At 45.5% G+C, this 19935-nt stretch overlaps 1 protein-coding gene across 1 annotated transcript in view; it reads right to left on the reverse strand.

Annotated features, from left to right (window-relative positions):
• LOC144988975 (NACHT, LRR and PYD domains-containing protein 3-like) overlaps window positions 1-19935 on the reverse strand; it is a 73516-nt gene that overhangs the window by 46558 nt on the left and 7023 nt on the right. Inside the window, exons 2-9 of the mRNA XM_078940486.1 lie at window positions 18778-18915; window positions 18567-18695; window positions 17911-18030; window positions 16064-16177; window positions 15817-15895; window positions 15457-15655; window positions 13536-15333; window positions 13267-13440 (exon numbers count right to left, since the gene is read on the reverse strand). Of these exons, the coding sequence (XP_078796612.1) occupies window positions 13267-13440; window positions 13536-15333; window positions 15457-15655; window positions 15817-15895; window positions 16064-16177; window positions 17911-18030; window positions 18567-18695; window positions 18778-18863 (2699 nt within the window). The 5' untranslated portion in view covers window positions 18864-18915. The remainder of the gene's footprint in view (window positions 1-13266; window positions 13441-13535; window positions 15334-15456; window positions 15656-15816; window positions 15896-16063; window positions 16178-17910; window positions 18031-18566; window positions 18696-18777; window positions 18916-19935) is intronic.

Here is a 19935-nt window from a genome sequence, read left to right on the forward strand (position 1 = left end):
CACACTCACTAGGTTTCCTGGACAGCGTGTCGGCGACAGGGATGCGTTTTCCTGGCTTGTGTTGGATGTCATTGTTATACCTTTGAAGCTGCAAATTAATCATGCGCTGGAGTCGAGGTGGTGCGGCGACAAGTGGTTTGCGCATTATGGATTCCAAAGGCTTGTGGTCTGATTCGACAACTACCTGCCTCCCATAAGGGTACTGGTGGAAACGCTTACACCCAAAGAGCACTGCAAACAGTTCTTTCTCTATTTGGGCATAGTTTTTCTCAGTGTCATTCAATGCTTTGGATGCGTATGCTATTGGCCTTTCGTCCTGCAGCAAAACCGCTCCCAGGCCACATTGGGATGCATCCACCTGCAATTTCACATCCTTGGTACAGTCAAAGTACGCTAGTACAGGACCTGGTTCCTGTGTCAGCATGTCTTTTACACACTGAAAGGCAACGTCATGATTAGAGTCCCACACAAACTCACTGTTCTCCTTTAGTAGCTGACGTAGTGGGTCTGTTGCTCCTGAAAGTCTGGGTGCAAACTTTGAGAAGTAAGTGACCATGCCCAATATGGTCTCCAACTCAGATTTGTTGCTGGGAGGTGACATTTCTTTGATAGCTTTGACTTTATTAGGATCGGGCTGGATCCCGTCCCGTGTTAGTTTGTGTCCAAAATAGCTCACCTCAGGCACGCAGATGATGCTTTTGTGCTTATTCAGTTTTATGCCCTTTTCTCTGGTTCTCTCTAGTACTGCACGCAGGTTCCTGTTGTGTTCCTCTTCCGTGCGGCCGTACACCAGGGTGCCCTCCACAATGGCGGAAACGCCTGAGAGCCCTTCATATTTCTTTTACCCTGTGCGATAACCGATATATGGTCATCCTGTGCAATTTTCTTTGGAAATGTATGTGTATATTGTGTATATATATGTGTATATTGACTCCATAGTTCGTTTATTTTATATATTGCTCTCTCTCTGCCCTGTACTGCTGCCGCAAAAAGGAAATTTCCCCATCGTGGGACGAATAAAGGAATATCTTATCTTTTATCTTATCTTATATGCTTCATCAACTCTCCGCTGGAACTCATCTTGAGCTGAAACTATTCCAAATGGAAGTCTTTTAAACCGGTATCTTCCATATATGGTATTGAAGGTGGTCAACATGGATGATTCCTCACTGAGTTTTATCGCCCAGTATCCAGATCTGGCATCCAGCACGCTGAAGTACTGTGCAGCCTTGGTGTGATGTCATCCAACGTAGGCAGGGGGTAATGGGGTCTTTGGATGGCTTTGTTCAGTGGGCGAGGGTCTAGACACACCCTAAGTTTCTTGGTTTGGGGTTTTTCCACTACCACTAGGGCATTTACCCATTCTGTTGGCTCTGTCACCTTCTGTATTATGTCTGTATTTTCCATAGCATCAAACTCAGATTTTAGTTGGTCTCGCAGGGCATGCGGGATCCGGCAAGGGGGGCACACCACCCGACAGCTGAGGGTTTTAGCTGAAACTTACATTCTCCAGGGAATAGACCAACCCCCTCAAAAACATCAGGAAACTCCTCCAGGATGTTTGTGGCGCGCTTGGATTCTGCAGAAACGACATGTATTAGTCTGACTACGTCGAGGTCCAGACAAACACGCATGCCTAGGACAGGGGGAGCCTTTTCGCATATTATGGTGAAATCCAGAGGAATGATCTTTTCTTTGTGTCTGCATGTCAGCCTTCTGTTTTCAGTGAATGCCCACCAAATGCAGTGAGCTTGCTGTCTGCTGGACGTAAAGCGACACTCCCGAACATCTGGTGAAATATTTTGGCTGGTATGATGTTAGCCTGAGCACCAGTGTCCACTTTAAAACTCAATCTGTGTCTCTGTTTTCCTAGCTCAATTTCAGCATAGGCTTGTTCTTTGTCTGTGTCTTTATAACATGAAGTAACAGAATCAACAAACAGTTCTGGTTGCTGCTCATCATCCATGACAGTATGCACCTTTCTGGGCTTGTATTTAGTATTTTTAGGCTGTCTTTGCGTTCTACACATCTTAGCGAAGTGGTTAAATTTCTTACAATTGTTGCACTGGCGTCCCTTTGCTGGACAGTCCTCCAGGCGGCTGTGTTGTCTTCCACATGCTCCACATTCTGTGCTTGGAGTCGTAATGTTGCTATTATGGCTTTTGAACCTGTGGTGGGACGAGCTTGGCTTATGTGGTTTTTGGCTTATTGCATGAGCAGACTGAGAAGAAATGTTGGAGGTGGCACCTGCCATTACTTTTAGTTGCTGCTGAGACAGCTCATGTGATTTAACGATGTCGATCGCTTTTTCTAGAGTCAGGTCGGGGCCTTGACACAGCAGTTTTTCCCGAACTCGTGGTGAGTTGGTTGCAAACACAATTCTGTCTCTGATCATCTCATCGCTGTTTTGATAATTACAGTCTTTGACCAGGAGCCTGAAATCCATTAAAAACTGATCAAAACTTTCACATTCTCCCTGTATCTTCTCATGGAATTTATAGCATGCAAATATTGGGTTTGCTTTGGACGTGACATATTCCTCAAATCTAACAAAGTAAGTTCTCAGTACCTTTCTTTCATCAGCTGTGAGAGTCCACGTGCTGTACATATCTCTGCCTTTTGCCCCAATCCACAACAACAGGTAGCTGCATTTCTCCTCCTGAGATTTATTACGCAGCGGGCCTGAAAACATGAGCTCCATGTGCTGGCGGAATTTTCTCCATGCGTCAGGTAAATTCGTGGAATCCCAATCCATTCGCGGCATCGGTACGCCGGCAATCGTCAATCGTCAGGTCAATGTGGGCATGCTCCGTTCTAACACCATTTAATACTTTCGTATTATATAGGGTACTCAGAGACTACAAGAGGCTTCTTCTTCAGACAACTCTCTTCGTTTATTTACTTCCGTCACATGTCACACACATCATCAACTTACGTCGGTGCGTGGAACAACACCGGATGTTACACACACCAGCATGCACGTTACGTTTTACCGGTATGTGTGTTAACGTTAATTACAGAAAAAAAACACTCAGAACTGAAACAGCGCTGTTTAATCCAGAGCTGTTGTATTGTAAGGAGAGGAGGAGGTTCTGGGAAATAACATGGCTTTAATTGTGTGTTTGTGTGTGTGTGTCTGGCAGGTCAGTGTGTGGTGTGGCTCTTTGACTATCACAGTTAGAAATGTCGGCTCTTTGTGTCAAACTTGTTTGCGCCCCCCTTTTAGAGGCATTCATAAAAAAAAAAAACGTGGATGTAACATGGATTAAAACATTAATCAACAATAAAAAAAAAAAATAAATAAATAAATAAATTAAAAAAAAAAAAAACATTAACCAACGACCCAAAACTAAGTTAAGAAAGTTTTTTTGTGCAGTACATTTTTCTCATGTGAAACTCACAGCATCTCTTACCATTTTAATGCTTTTAATCCACGTTACAGTCGCCGTTCATTTTCTATTAAAGCCCCAAAATGAAAGTCCCGCCCCGCTGCTTGACATGCAAATTTTAACCAATCAGTTCAACCAGAAAGGTTTCATGCCCCCAAGTGACAAACACACCTCTGAATACCGCCCCCAAGTGACAAAAACGCCGCCTTAACACGTAGTGTAAATCCAGGTGAGCGCGCAAAAAGGATCTGACTGAGCAAGATCACTGCTCAGTTAGGATTTCAGCCGTTCAGTGGTGCAGCGGTAGGGCGGTCGACCCAGGATCGTAAGGTTGCAGGTTCGATTCCAGCCTTGCACGCCCATGTGTCGAAGTGTCCTTGGGCAAGACCCTGAACCCCACCTTGCCTCTGGTGGGAGGTTGGCGCCAGTGTTCGGCAGCGGAGCCACCATCAGTGTGTGAATGTGTGTGTGAATGTGTGTGTGCATGGGTGAATGGGACTGTGACTGTAAAGTGCTTTGGGCCTTCGAAAGAAGGTAGAAAGCGGTATATGCCATTTACCAAAATACAGGGTCGCTTGGTTGGAATTTAGAAAGCACGGTTTTAAGGTTCACTGACTCCGTTTCTAAATACGCCCGCTCAGTTGTCTTTACGCCCTTTCAATTTTTGGCAGATATGTAATCCCATACAATACATTTGTATATAACATATACTATACTATTAACTATACTCTATTATTATATATAAATCAGTGATACATTTCTGTTTATTCAGTCTCCTATATCTACTGTTTTCTCATTTAAACATCCTTATTAACAGGGTTCAGTTAACACTGTTGAATTATAACTATTAAACACTAAAGGAGACTCCAATTCTACAGTTCTATAACCTCCTAACCTAATGTGTCCTGACTGTTTTTGTAGTTGAGGGAACAAATTAAAATAATTTAAAATACCTGTTGATTAAGAAAAGGCTACATACATTACAAAACATTCAAATAAATATAAAAGATAATAACACAGATCATACTAAGGGGGAGAGGCATATTAAAACTAAATTGAATGTTAACAACAACTCCAACTTCCTGTTTTCCTTCAGTCTCCTGATTTCTAAATCTAAAGAAAACTCTGGTTTCCATCCAAATGACAAATCAATGTCTCCATCAAAGTTTCCCACATATCACCACCTTTAGTTTCTAACAAAGTAAAGCCCAGAAGTCCGTAGAACATTAAACCGTTTCAGAGCTTTTCTCACACACAGTCCAGTTTAGTCCCAGTACCGGCACCTTAAAGCCCAGAAAAAGCCTTGCAGGCCTGTTGTTGCTCTTGGAAAACATGGAGTTTGTTGTAATAATCCAGTCAGATCCAGAGAGAACAGAAAGACCACCACTCCGCTTCCATGTGACCAGCGTGATGCACGTTACTCCACAGCCTCCACTCCCACTCCCATCCAGAAAACAGCTTTTTCTGATCCAAATGTGTCCTTCTGTCTCTACAAACAAACTGGAAGCCATCTCTCTGGATGGAAAAGTCACCATGTGCTCTGTCTGCAACTTCCTGTCCGTCTCTCCTTTCTTCCTCACCTGTTCCCGCCCTCTATAAATCAGGGATCAATCACAATTGGCCAGATAGAGGGACTTACAAATGAACCAATAAATAGTATCATAGAAAAGAATGAACCATATGAGATCACCCCCCTCCTTTTTTTCTTAAACTATTTAATAAAATAAAACAAAGTCAATCGCTAATATATTGAGTTCCAAACTGTTCACAATTAAATAAATAAATATGACCTTGTACAATCACACAATCAACCAATAAATCTCTCATAAATATATAAAAAGATCATGAAATTATGAAAAACCTGCACACAGATTTTAAATTAGCCATTATATTATCAAATACATTTAATTTTGATTTAAAAACCTGTTCATTATTTTAAAACAGCATTTTAAAATATTCTTTTTAATCATGTTGACTATTATTATAATTCTATGTCTTTTTTCTGAAACTCAGATTTCTAAATATTTTCCAAAGTATTTTTGTTTTTAATTCATGTTGCTGCTTTACACAATGACTTACAATGAGCTTTTCCAGCAGAATGAGTCTGTCTGTCAATCAGTGAAAGTGGGCGGGATCTAAACGCACATTGGCTGATCCCTGGAAATTGACTCATATTCCTGGATACCAGCTCTGTGGTGTGCTAGTTAGAAAGATGGCATATTTCTGCTGACAGAGGATCAAATGGAGACAAACAATCTGTGCTGCAGAAGATGCAAACATCTACTACTCTGTTTTTCTAGTTTGAGGGTTCATGTGAACCACAGAGGAGCTTTCTTTAAGCGCCGGTCGTCCACGTCTTGAAGTTCCCATTGAAATACTCCAAACTCTCATTCTCTGGGCAGGATTCCTAGATAGTGTCCCAGTTTTCCAGCCCAAAAGTCATCTGAAAACTGTCAGACCCAACAAAAAAAACGCCCGACCCTTCTATGACCGCCGACCATGGGGGAGTTAGCTAACACAGCTCAGCTGTCTGTGCTCACAGATTCAGACCGTCGTCACATCAAGGTCTCCTTTACATGCCATCACTGTGGCGGCTCCCGGGAGGCGAGCTTACGGCCAGAGACCCGTTGTGGAAAGCGGAACCAGCCTGCTCGGGCCTCCTGAACCTTAATTTTTTTTTAAATTTCCATTGAGACAATATTTATACATCAAGTTCTCTGGTTTTGTTTTTTAAGTCTTGTGTCAACGCGAGACAGCAAGCTTTCAAACTCAGTCAGAGAAAGAGAAGGAAAAACGGTTGAAGCGGCCGTCATATATGTAGCTGAAGTTGAGACTCTCTCTGGGAGAATCTCCTGGATAAACGTAAACATGAAATCAAACATGGAATCAGGATTACCATGTAGCAGGGTTGTCCCACTGAATGACTGCCGCGGTTACCTGTGCAAAATATTTTTATCGCATCAATGGTCGGATAAGAATTCAACCGTGTACATGAGCCCAGAAAAACTTTTTCCGATTACAGTAAACGTTCATATGGGTCACATTTTTGGTCAGAATAAATCATTCCCACATGCGCAGTAGTGTTGAAAATACTGGAAGAGGAAATGAGTTCCACTGAGAGGCGACATACATAGATATCTGGCAGCTCGGTAATATACCAGATGATATTCTAAACGTGCTTTTATTAATGTTACAGTTATTATGAAGCGCCTGTTCGCTCATCATTTTAATTTTAATCCGTGTTGTCAGAGCTCTCTCTGTTGAAGAACGGAGCTGGAAGAAGCCAGGATTAGGAGAGGCTAACCTGCGCTAACGACATTTAGCCTTTGATGAACATAACATCCAGGCGGGTTTGGCCAGCAGGACACGCCCACTAATTATGAGGCGGCAGTCAACACCCTCGTGTTCATTTGGTGGCGGTGTTTTGAAAGCCCTCCTCCTCCCCGTTTGGACATGAACTCATGCTGTTGCCGTACATCAAGGCACCAGGAAGTGGAACGGGGCTTGGCAGGCAGGTAAGCCAGGTTTGGAGTTCTCTGAACTGAACATGGAGTGGGAGCTTATGAGCAGACTCGTTCACAGCTCCCTGTACACGAGCAATCGGCCAGGCTTTGGCGCACCTGCGGCGTGGCGGCAGTAGTCTGCAAGCGTGACGTGACTTTGTTCACCTTGATCCGCCCTCCTCTCAGTGACCGGTATGTTGAGCTGGCCTTCCTCCTTCACGTACAGTTAAGGCTCCTGCAAATTATTTATTTCCTTTTTCTTCTGGAAGGTGTTTTGGCTGCACGCCCTTCTCTCCCCACAAATAGGGGATTAAAGCTGCTGCTTTGCTTTTATTGTTTTTAACCGTGATTTCTGTCCGGGTTGTCACCCCCGCCACGACGGAACCGGCTGGAGCGATACGCTAAGCTCACGGAGACCTCGTTGCTGTGTCGTCTCACTGGACTGTGGACAGCTCCCACCAGCTGATAGGCGGTGGTTGGGCGGCTTACCAGCGCCCCTGAACACTAATCACCTTTTATCTTTATATTTATTTGTGTGGCTTTTATTGATATCATCAATTTTATCCTTGTTTCAGGAGGGGGGAGGCCGAGGTGGTGGACTGCTGTGTCTGGTGGCGGGTCCCAGTGTGCTGTGTGGTTTCCATCACGTGTGCAGTGATTCACAAAAAGGTGTTTGCTTTGTTTTTACGCTGTTTTAACCACCTTGGTAAGCTCCTCCTCCAGAATATTTTAACTGACTTTTATCAGGATCATTGTTTTTATGAAGGGGTTTCTTTTTAACTGAAATCAAATAAATAATATTTTAAAACAAACCACAGCCTCTGCCTTAGTTTAGAGCAGGACCTACATATGCCTTTCTTTAATCTTTTCCTGGCAGGTGGGGTTGTCGACCCGTTTTTCGTGCTGCCACATTCTGGCATTGTCTGCTGGATCTTTTTAACATTATAGGCAGAGGCTGGTGTGTTTTTAAAGTGATTTTATGCTGGAAACCTGCCTGTATTTATGCTGAAACCTGCCTGTATTTAAGTCTCGTCTCTCCCTTCCTCTTGTGCTGGTCCATTAGCGTCTTAAAGTCTCAACCCTGATTCGATGTCTTCCATGCTTCATGCTTAGCCACGCCACAGTAAGTTTTGTTTTGGTATCCTGCTCTGCAGTGCTTTTTGTTAGTCATTAAATCCCTTGCCCTTGAACCGTGTGTCTCCTGCCTCTGCATTTGGGTCCTTCATGCTCCCCAGCCCCTCCCTACCTGACAGTTTTTATGTCATTGTTCTTATTAAGGCAAAGCAGCAGCATTTTTTCCCCAGTCCTCGTGGTTAGGATATTTTTCTGGTGAACAGAATGGAGGAAGAACTCGATCTTAATTTTGTGGTTCCAGGTACCTCTGTCCCACCAGTGCTACAGCAAGCTTTGGGGCCACTGTCAATCGAGGCTGTTCTGGCTCCAATGGCCGGTTTTGTCAAGCAAATGCCTGTGGAGCTAGGTAAGTTCCAGCAAACAGACCCCACAATTAAAGTAGTTTTGGACTACTGGAGTCAACGGGTTTTATACCACCAGGTGTTGCGCCCAGATGGGGCCGAACCAGTGATGCAGTTGGTTCTGCCAAGCTCTCTGAAGAATAAGGTTTTAACTCAGGTTCACCAGGAGCACGGCCACCAGGGGATCGAAAGGACCTTGTCTCTTTTAAGATCACGCTGTTATTGGCCAGGGATGGCGTCGGAGGTCACCCAGTGGTGCCAGGCATGCGAAAGGTGCCAATTGGGAAAAGATGTCTAATGGGACACTTGATGGCATCACAGCCTAATGAAATTTTGGCCATCGATTATACCCTCCTGGAACCAGCAAGGAATGGTGTTGAAAATGTGTTGGTCATCAGTGATGTTTTCAGCAAATACACCATAGCAATTCCAAATTGGGACCAGTGTGCCTCCACGGTTGCCCAAGTGCTAGTGCAGTGGTTTACAAAGGTTGGTATTCCAGCCTGCATCCACTCTGACCAAGGTCGCAGTTTTGAGAGTTTCCTCATTTCGCAGCTCTGTAGTCTTTACGGGATACAAAAGTCCCGCACAATCCCGTATCATCCGGTGGGGAATGGCCAGGTAGAACGCTTTAACGGGACTCTGCAAAATTTGCTGCGTACTCTGCCTGTGTCTAGGAAGAGGGATTGGCATGTGTTTGCCTCAGGTATGGTATTATTATAATACAACCCTGCATCAGTCAACAGGGGAGTCCCCCTTTTTCCTCATGTTTGGGCGGGAGCCAAGGCTCCCTGTAGATTTTCTTTTAATCTATCCTTATACATAAAAATGAAAATCTTACCCAAAGTTAATTATCTATTCTCAATGATTCCCACACAACCGCCATTAAAATGGTTCAAAACATTAGACTCATCCATATCAAGCTTTCTATGGAACAATAAACCTGCAAGAATTAGTCTAAAAACTTTAAAATCTGCAAAAAGCTGTGGAGGATTAGAATTACCTAACTTCCACAATTACTTTCTTGCAAATAGATTACAATACATCTTAAAATGGTTAAAAAATAATCCAGAAACCAACTCATGGTTAGACTTGGAACAGGCGTTATGTGGGAAGATCAACCTGTCAGATCTTCCATTTATTAGTCAAACAGTTAAAAAACAGGATTGTTTCAAAAGCATTAATATAAATGCCACTTTAACAGCCTGGTGGGAATTTCTCAAAATATCAAAATCATCAATTCAACCGTGCAAAATGACACCCATCTGGAACAACCCAGACATCCTCATAAACAAAAAAATTATCCACTTCCCAGCTTGGCAAGCAGGGGGCATAAAACAACTAGAGCACATAATTATTGATAGAAGATTCATAACTCCCTTAGGAACTTCAAGACAAACATGGAATAAATAACTTCTTGGAATATCAGCAACTTAAATCTAGTATTACTAAAAAGTTTAAATACAGAGACAACGATTTAAAGCTACCAGATGTGGTTACCACTCTGATCAATTTCTCAATGAATAAAACTCTCTCCAAAATATACAAACTTTTATGTAATTTAGATAACAATATTTCACTTCCGACAACAAAATGGGATGCGGATTTGAGCATCATCACAGACGAAAGCTTTTGGTCAGAACTTTGTCTAAACACCTATAAAATGACAAAAAGTCCAAATCTGCAGCTAATCCATTTCAAAACTCTTCACAGAATTTACTACACTGGACAGAGGATGTTCAAGATGGGTCTCAGTAACTCAGACATTTGTCAGCACTGTGACAGTAATCTACCCGATAATTACATGCATGCACTGTGGTTCTGCACGCCTGTCCAGGCTCTCTGGCAGCAGGTATGTGCCGATCTATCAGTCTGGCTTAAGGTTTCAATCACAGCTTCACCGTCACTTTGTGTGCTTGGTGACATGAGTGCCATCGAGGTTGAAAGAGGATTAGACTCTATCATTTTCATAACTCTTTGCATTGCTAAAAAAACTATTTTAATAAATTGGAAAAGCAAAAAAAAATATAAATATAAGTCAACACAGAAATCTGCTGCTTGATCATATCAGCTTGGAAAAAATGTCAGCCCAAGGTTCAAGTAACTTTGAAAGAATTCTGTCTCTCTGGTCTCCCATAGCTAACTCCATGACTTAGGGGGTGGGGGGGGCCTGGTCGTCGCTGCTCCTTGCCCTTCTGCCGTGGGCCGGGGTGGGGGTCGGGGCCTCCGGTGCCTGGCGGGGGGTGGTGGGGGCTCCGTTGGTCGGGGGGTCGGGTCCGGCGCCTGGGTGGGGCGGGCTGGGGCGCTGTGTGGTCCTCTGGGCTTGGGTGTGGGGGTGCGTGGTGGGGGGGTGGGGTAGTGGTCTGGCTTGGCTTGGGGGGGTGGTCCCTTTGCCTGTGCTGGGGGGGTTGGCGGGGGGCGCTGCTTGGGGGGGGGCCCAGCGGCGCTGGATGGGCTTCCCACCTACGCCTGGGGCTGGGATCGGCCCTTCCCTGGCTCTGGGGCGGGACGGGACAACCCTCTTGGGGCCCCCGGTCGCTCTGGGTGTCATCTGCTTCGGCTGCGGGGTCTGGGGTGGGGTGGGGTGGGGGGTCTTGTCGGCCCTGTCCTGTGGGGGGGCATTCTGGGGGAGGGGGGGGCCACTATTGGGTCGGGGTCTCCGCTGAGGCCATCGGCGGTTTCCCTAGCCGGTTGGCTGCCTCGGTCCCGTCGAGGCCTGACCAGAGCACTTCTAGGGCCGGCGTTTGGGGGTGGGGGCCTGGGCTTGCTCCGGGGGGGCCGGCGCTTTCTGGCTCCTCTCTCTCTGTGTGGGGGGGGGTGGTGCTGGGCCTGGGGTGTCGGCGCCTCCGGTGGTGGGGCCCCTGGGCTGGGTGGGCCTGGCCCCCTTGCTGGGGGGGGGGGGGGGGGGGGGGGGGACAGCTGTTTGACCACCGGGGGACAGTCTATCAGCTGTCCCCAACTTACCCCCTTCCTCATATAACCTCATAATAAGGTGAGGGGGTGGGGGGCTTAGCCTGCGACGAGCCTTGGGGGGGGGGGTTTACTAGGCAGTGGCCTCCCTCCTATGGTTGCTGTATGGAGTGGGCCCCCCCTCTTTCGGTTTTATTTGCACCTTAGACATGTAGGGCCCTTGGTAGGGGGGGTGCTTGGACATCACTGCCAGCAAGCAGCGGATGTCCTCCTAGCACCCTACCCGCCAATTTTAACCGCACCTTAGACATTTAGGGTCCCTTGGTGGGGAGGGTGAGGGGACGTCACTGTGAGTAATCAGGAGATGTCCCCTTAGTGCCCTACTCGCCAATTTTAACTGCACCCCCCTTAGTACACACACCCCTCCCCCCTCAATATATAAATCCCAACATAAACACACACACATGCACACACACACCTTCTCAAACACACATACACGCACACACTTTTTGCAAGGAAGGTGGGACCTGGGACCATCTGTCCCCTGCCTCTTCCCTGGTGGGGGGTACGGGCCCCTTTGCAACGGCGGCCGTGTCCCCGGGGTGCCGGCTTCCTGGGCCCGGCGGTGCTCTTTCCGCACAGTGGGGGGGTTCACATTACATCTGAGCCGGGGGTGTTTGTGTCCCTGGGGGGTGGGTTCTGGTCCTTGCTCCTGAGTGCTGGGCCCCGCCAAATTTCCAACTGTGGCCGAGCCTGGTCGGGCCATATTTACAACACCCCTTGTGGGCCCTCTTTTTTCCCCTGGGTGGCGGGCTTGGTCGCCCGGGCGGCGGTTGTTCCCTGCCGGTTCCCGTGTGGCGTTGGGGGGATTCCGGCTGCCGCTGCTGCTGCGGTGGGGGTCTTGGGGTGGGGATGGCTGGGCACTCTCCCTCCTTCTTTTCACGTTCCACCATCCATTTTAGAAGAACATAAACACTCACCTGAGCACTGGTGTTAGCTCATCTTTGCACTAACAGTTTGCATGATTGAATGAATGAAAGATTTCACACTAGTTGGTTTTAAGGCATAAGTATGCGTGTGAACACTATCTGTTTTGTGTACATGTCGACAGGTGGACATTTTTGCAGCTAGCAGGTGTGTTTATAACACTTGAGTGTGTGCGTGGACAGGCTCCGCCCTTTTTGTACTACATTTGAACCTTACTATAATGATTAACAACCAGTTAACTTGTTGCTTTATGCTGCTTCATGGTCTTATCCCCCTTCCCCTCCTATTATCACCCCCTACCCCCCCTCTCTCTAACGTCCCTCTCTCTTCTTCCCCTCTTTCCTTTTCCGTCCGGTCCAACACCAAAGATTTTCAGACATGATTGAAATTAATAAAGTTTGGCCTCAATTACAAAAGGGGTTTATTCAGACATACCTTTGGTTTGTCTGAAGATTAATAACCCCTCTTGTTAAAGTAAAATATGTCCAACACAAGAGGCCCTCAGCTCTCATCTGTCTGCCCAGCTGTTGGACAGGACAAGTTAAAAAAAAAAAAAAAAAAAATCTATCCTTATACTCGTGCTGCCACATTAAGTTGGCAAAGACCTGTCAGTCTGCTGCAGTTTGACCTCATATCTCTTCATAAGGAGGGTCTGTGGGTCATTAATCTGCTGCAACTGTTTGTCCATTGAAATCTGCAGTTCTGGGATTGGTTCATGTTTTCTTTCAAACAACACAGAACATGAACTTCTCACAGATATCAACACTTTGATGACCTTAAGTTCTCCTGATAAGTCTGGTGCAAAAAAACATAACGTTTGTAACCATCAGATAAGGAAAAAGCAAGACTTTTAACTCAAGCAGAATGCTGTTTTCTTTTACTTCTATGCAACAGTCCTCTACTGTTTCCTCTGCACTAACGTCTATCTGACACTTTCTTCTAAATTAGAGAAACAAAAGACAGAACTTCTTGTAGACAATCAACAGTTGAATGAAAGCTGACCTGAGAGTCTCCAGTTTACAGTCTGGACTCTCCAGTCCAGCAGACAGCAGCTTCACTCCTGAATCCTGCAGGTTGTTGATACTCAGGTCCAGAACTCTGAGTCTGGAGGACTGAGAGCTGAGAACTGAGGACAGAGCTGCACAGCTTCTCTCTGACAGATGACAGTGAATCAGTCTGAAGGAAACAAAGACAGACAGCAGTTATTGAATCTTTCATGTTTCCATCAGATTCATTTGTTGACTGAAGGTGATTTTCATGAGAGTTCTTACAGAGCTTTGTTGGTGGCTTTGATCACTGGCAGCAGCCTCAGAAGAGCCTCCTCTGAAGCAGAGTATTTATTCAGGTCAAACTCTTCCAGATCTTCTTCTGATGACAGTAAGATGAAGACCAGAGCAGACCACTGAGCAGGAGACAGTTCATCTGTGGAGAGACGTCCTGACCTCAGGAACTGTTGGATCTCCTCCACTAGAGATCCATCATTCAGTTCATTCAGACAGTGGAACAGGTTGATGCTTTTCTCTGCAGACAGATCCTCACTGATCTTCTTCTTGATGAACTGGACTGTTTCCTGATTGGTCTGTGAGCTACTTCCTGTCTGAGTCAGCAGACCTCGTAGGAGACTCTGATTGGTCTGCAGTGAAAGACCCAGGAGGAAGCGGAGGAACAAGTCCAGGTGTCCGTTTGGACTCTGTAAGGCCTTCTCCACAGCACTCTGGTAGGACTGGACTGGACTGCTTTTTTTCAGTTTGAGAATCTTTAAGGATTTTTTCTTTTGTTCCTCCATGAGGTTGAGTCCAGAGGTGATGAAGGTCAGGTGGACATGAAGAGCAGCCAGAAACTCCTGAACACTCAGATGGATGAAGCAGAAGACCTTGTCCTGGTACAGGCCTCTCTCCTCTCTAAAGACCTGTGTGAACACTCCTGAGTACACTGAGGCTGCTCTGATATCGATGCCACACTCTGTCAGGTCGGATTCATAGAAGATCAGGTTTCCTTTCTGCAGCTGCTCAAAAGCCAGTTTTCCAAGAGACTTCATCATCTTCCTGCTCTTTGGACTCCAGTGAGGATCTGTCTCATCTCCTCCATCATACTTGACCTTCTTGACTTTGGCCTGAACCACCAGGAAGTGGATGTACATCTCAGTCAGGCTCTTGGGCAGCTCTCCTCTTCGTCTTCTCTTCAGCAGATCCTCCAGAACTGTAGCAGTGATCCAGCAGAAGACTGGGATGTGGCACATGATGTGGAGGCTTCTGGATCTCTGGATGTGGGAGATGATCCTGCTGGCCTGCTCTTCATCTCTGAACCTCTTCCTGAAGTACTCCTCCTTCTGTGGATCATTGAACCCTCTGACCTCTGTCACCATGTCAACACACTCAGCAGGGATCTGATTGGCTGCTGCAGGTCGTGTGGTTATCCAGAGGAGAGCAGAGGGAAGCAGGTTCCCCCTGATGAGGTTTGTCAGCAGATCAGCCACTGAGGTGGACTTTCTAGGGTCCTTCAGGATCCGAGTCTTGTGGAAGTCCAGAGGAAGTCGACTCTCATCCAGACCATCAAAGATGAAGAGGACCTGGAAGTCTTCAAAGCTGCAGATTCCTGCTTGTTTGGTTTCAGGGAAGAAGTGATGAACAAGTTCCACCAAGCTGAACTTCTCTTTCAGCACATTCAGCTGTCTGAAAGTGAATGGAAATGTGAAGTGGAGGTTCTGGTGGGCTTTGCCTTCAGCCCAGTCCAGAGTGAACTTCTGTGTTAAGACTGTTTTCCCGATGCCAGCCACTCCCTTAGTCATCACGGTTCTGATTAGTTCTGGTCTTCCAGCTGGGAGTTGGAAGAGCTCTTCTTGTCTGATGCTTGTTTCTGCTCTGTCTGCTTTCCTGGATGCTGCTTCAATCTGTCTGACCTCATGTTCTTCATTCAGCTCTCCTCTTCCTCCCTCTGTGATGAAGAGCTCTGTGTAGATCTCATTCAGAAGGGTTGGGCTTCCTGCTTTAGCCATCCCCTCAAACACACACTGGAACTTCTCCTTCAGACCAGATTGGACTTCATGTCGACAAACTGCACCAGGAGATCCTGAATGAAGACAACAAACAGTAAATCAAGTCTCTGCAGCCCTGAAGGATGAGGGTTTGAATCCCTGTGGTTCCATGTGTGCAGACATCAGGAAATCTGAAACCTTCAGAGAAATCCTCTTACTGCTCTGCAGTCGATCAGCCAGCTCCTCCTGCTTCATTCTCCTCAGGAAGTTCACTGTGATCTTCATCAGTGACTCTCTGCTGCTCCTCTGCTCTTCATCTTCATCCTCCAGCTCCTCCTCTTCCTCCCTGTGACTCAGAAGCTTCTGGATCTTCTTCAGCTCCTTCTTGACAAAAGTGACAATGTTGTCCTCCAGCAGCTGCAACAGAATTCCAGATGAATGAGCCAATCAGAGTGAAGTCATGGAGCCAAACATCAGCTCCATGTTGGACACACTGACAGTCCACTGGTGTCCAAAGTGCAGCATGGAGACGACTGTGGACAGAATGATGGGAAAGTAGTTGTTGTTCATGTACAGACCAGAAAGATGGAGTCCAGCTGTGTTTGATGCTGCTGGACAGACGGACCACTGGGAGTCTCTGAGCTCTGCTGGTCCAGTCTGTGGACAATCAGCAACAATCAGATCCTACTGGACCCACTGGTGTCCTGCAGACACTCAGGAGAATCTACTAGATCTATTCTGTGTTTGTGGAGAAGCTCCAACACTCACTGCTGCACACATGGAGATAGGAATGTCTGTGAGAAAGAACGTTCACATACAGCTCACCTCTCTGCACCAGAAGATGATTTAAAGTTGATGAGACGAGGATTTGACCGGTCACTCCTGAAGGAAACACAGCTGGGTTCAGATCCAGATCCAGTTCTGAGTCTCTGATGGATCCTGATAGAAAACATTTGTTTAGTTAGAAGTGAGTTTCTATCATGATGGTGTTTGATGAGTTCTTTTGGATTTGGATCATCTCAGATCAGAAATGCATCCTGAATGCTGTTGTTTTCAGAACAGCATTGATTCCAACATTCATTCTGACTCACAGATGAATCAGAGTCACAGAAAACTGGATCATTGATTCTCATATAGACCAGAAGAAAATGAAGAATTGAATGTTTCAGTTTGTAGATGAGATGCAAAGAAAAAGAGACCAACCATTATGCATCATTATATTTTCTGTGCTTAGTTATAAGATCATTTTTGGAAAGGACTTTCATTAAAATATTTGACTGTAACTGTTTTATTCCCTGATTCAAATATTTGTTCAAATCAGAAAACATGAAAAGATTCCTTTCTGTTGAAAGTTCCTCCAACATTTCTGCTCCCATAGACTGTTTGGGATTCTGATCTCTGTCGTCACTTTTCTTCACCAACTTTCCCTGAGGGTTCCTGAGCTCCAGAGGACTCTTGGACTTGCTCTGATCTTTGAAACCATTTTGGAGCAGAAAAACACAAATGACAGAAGGTGGGAGGAGCCAACATGTCAGTCAGAAATTATTAAAAATAAATAAATAAATAAATAAATAAAAAAAGAAATGATTCAAACTCTTTGAATTTCTGAAGTTCAGTGAAAATTCCTCATTAACCGTCAGACTTTGTGCTTTGGTTGATAAGTGAACCTCAGCTATGGAATGATGTAGAAAATTCCAGAAAACCAGTTTCATTTGGAATGAATTCTGTTCACTCACTGACTGTCAAGTGTATTTGTAAACTGCGTGCTCCCACACTTGCAAAGGGACAGGACTGCACCAAGGATTTCACTCTTTCCAAGTCTTTTATTAGCAACAGTAGTAGAAGTTGGAAGTAGTTGAAAATAGTTGAAAATAGGAAGTAGTGGGGGTAGGTGAAAAACCTTTAAACAATCAAAACAAAACCTTTAATCAATAAACAGCTCAGCATATTTAAATCAAACATAAGGTAAACCAGGAAAATAAATTAGGATGAAATCTAAACCAACAATTTGTAACCAAGAAAATTAAACCAACAACTCAGTTTAAATTGTAGGAAACTTAAATACAATTTATCTCAACTTAAGTAGATTATTTTACCAATAATTATCTTTTTCCAGGTTAACAAATATGTATAATTTCAAAACAAACATTTGTAGGACATTTTACAACATTTAATTATTTTTTCTTTTATTCCAAGACAACAATGTGACATATTAAAGTCCAGCATTGAGCTTACCAGTAGCCCTTTATAGTCCAAGTCCCACTCACGCATTGGTTTGAGTTTAGCATCCAAGTTCGTGGAAACTGCCATCATCCAGCTCAGTTCTTACACACGCAGTGGTGAAACGACGTTTTAAGCTTTCCCAGCTTCCGCGCTGATTGCGTTCATTCAGTTCAGCTGGTAACGGCGCGCGTGTATTGTCCTCCGTGCTGAGCTGCTGCGCGCTAATGTGAGACGCTGCGCACTCCAGCTTACAGCGAGGCAACCACCTCCGCTGATCAGCGTGACACTGACCTGAAGGACTTCAAACCATCAAAAAATGATGACATCATCCCTGACATTTTTAAAGGCTGTTTTGGATTTGGTGCTCAAGTTACTCAAAACCCATCTAAACACTTTCTGTGGAAAAATATCCATCAACAGATCTCTGTTCACTAGAAACTGCTTCTTACTGTGAGTCTGAAGGTCCTGGTTCAGTTCTGAAGCCTGGAGGATTCCTTCTGGACCGGTCACTCTTCATGGAGCCACAGCTGGAGGCTGCAGACTGGACTCTCTGTGTGACCTGTTGACCTCTGCAAACACCAAACCATCAGAGTGTTGGAGGATCTGCTTCTTCATGAACAGCTGATGGACTTTGACATGAACACAGACTGAGCTGTTTAGTCTGGAATAACATGACATGTTTGGATCAACAGTTTCCAGCTTTCAGCATTTTCTGTCAGTCAATCCAGACTTTTTTCTAGAAAAGCTGATTCCAATTCTCCACGTAGAAATGGAGAAATTCTGAGAGCAGAAAGTCCAACTAGAACAATGTGATGTTTGGAAAGCATGAAAATCTGAATCCTAGGAGTCTGCAGTGATTCTTCTCATTAGACTGGAGCTGCTGTCAGTCAGAGTCAGCAGTCAACATGTTTTCTTCTCCAACATCTCTGATGTCTCTCAGAGACTCTCAGAAGACTCAACTGAAAAGATCTCATCACACACATGATGCTCCAAGTGAGTCTGATCAGAGAGATCCAGAACTGAACCAGACCTCAAGTCCTTCATCTGAAAACTGTTGATCATCTGAACTAGAATCCAGCCTCCAAAAACTCTGACAAACACTCACTGGTCCACTGCTGGATGGATGACTTTGGAGTTCATTGGTAAATCCTTTGATCTGTCACTCCTGAAGGACCCACAGCTGGATCCAGGTCCAGATCCAGATCCAGATCCAGATCCAGGTCCAGGTTGGTTCCTGTGGAGAATGAAGGTTGCTGGTGTGAGTCCTGAGCTCTGACATGGAGAAGATCATGGACAGTTGGAGATGTTCATCTCACCTCTGAGCTTTGCTCTGGTTGTCATGGTTACCATCTCTGCTTCTAGAGGGAGGGGCTCCCTCCTGTGGCTCCTCCCACTGATCCATGCTGCTGGATTCACTGGATCCACATCAGCTCACACACACCTTCCTCCTTCACCTGCAGAGGAAACCCTCCTCATCATCAGCTCTGATCCTCCTTCACCAACAGATCAGCTGCTCCTCCACTGATTGGCTCTTCTCTTGTGTTTCCTCTCAGGTTCAGGTGAATGCAGTCAGACAGCAGTGGGAGGCAGAGGAAGCTGCCATCAGCTGCTGCACTTCTTCTCTCCCTCCACCAGGTGGAGACATGGAGCTGCAGCAGCAACATTTCCATTCAGTCACTTTGATGAAGAAACAACAAACTTCGAGGGGGCCGGCAAGATGGCGGCGTGACCGGTTTGTTTTTATCGAGCTCCGAGCACCTAACTTTTTTATTGAGCTTTTTTGAAGCAGCAACATTTTGCTTTTTCTTGAAAACGATCGGTGAACGTTGTGGATTGTACTTTTTGGATACTTTTTACAAATTCCCACCATTCAAAATGCCCAAACCTCCTAAAAGAAGCGAATCTTCTAAAGACAAACACAGCTCCGCTAGCTTGTTGTTAGCCGACGAGCACGACTACTCCGGCAGCAGCATGGACATTCCCGTGACTTCGGAGGAGGAATTTCCTTCACTCCCAGTGACCCCAAGTAAGCCTCCTCTTGCTAAAAAGCCTACTATGCCCTGGTCCATGAAGTCAGATGAAGCAGTCAATATGCTCGCCGAACTAATCAACTCAAGAAGCGATGCTCTTGAAAAAATGGTTGAAACTGTCCGTTCCGAAATTAAACTCATAAATGACAAAGTTGAGGTCATGGAAAAACGTGTGGAAAAAAATGAGGAATTTACATCGAGATGCTTGGCCCGGGTTGCAGAAATGGAAGCTTATGGTCGTCGATGGAATCTGAGGCTCTACGGTCTTACTGAGGCTGAGAAGGAAAACGTGCGCGAGGAGGTGATCAACGTTTGCCAGCATGTTTTGCCCTCAGAAAAAGAAAAGTTTCCCGATGCTGTTGATGTCGCTCATCGGATGGGAAGAAAACGCCAGGAGGACCCGAGGCCTCGAGGGGTTCTGATCAGATTCATCTCCCGGCGTCT

Source organism: Oryzias latipes, chromosome 2 (genome assembly GCF_053564925.1).
Source record: "Oryzias latipes strain Hd-rR chromosome 2, Olatipes_Hd-rR_3.1".
NCBI lineage: Eukaryota > Metazoa > Chordata > Actinopteri > Beloniformes > Adrianichthyidae > Oryzias > Oryzias latipes.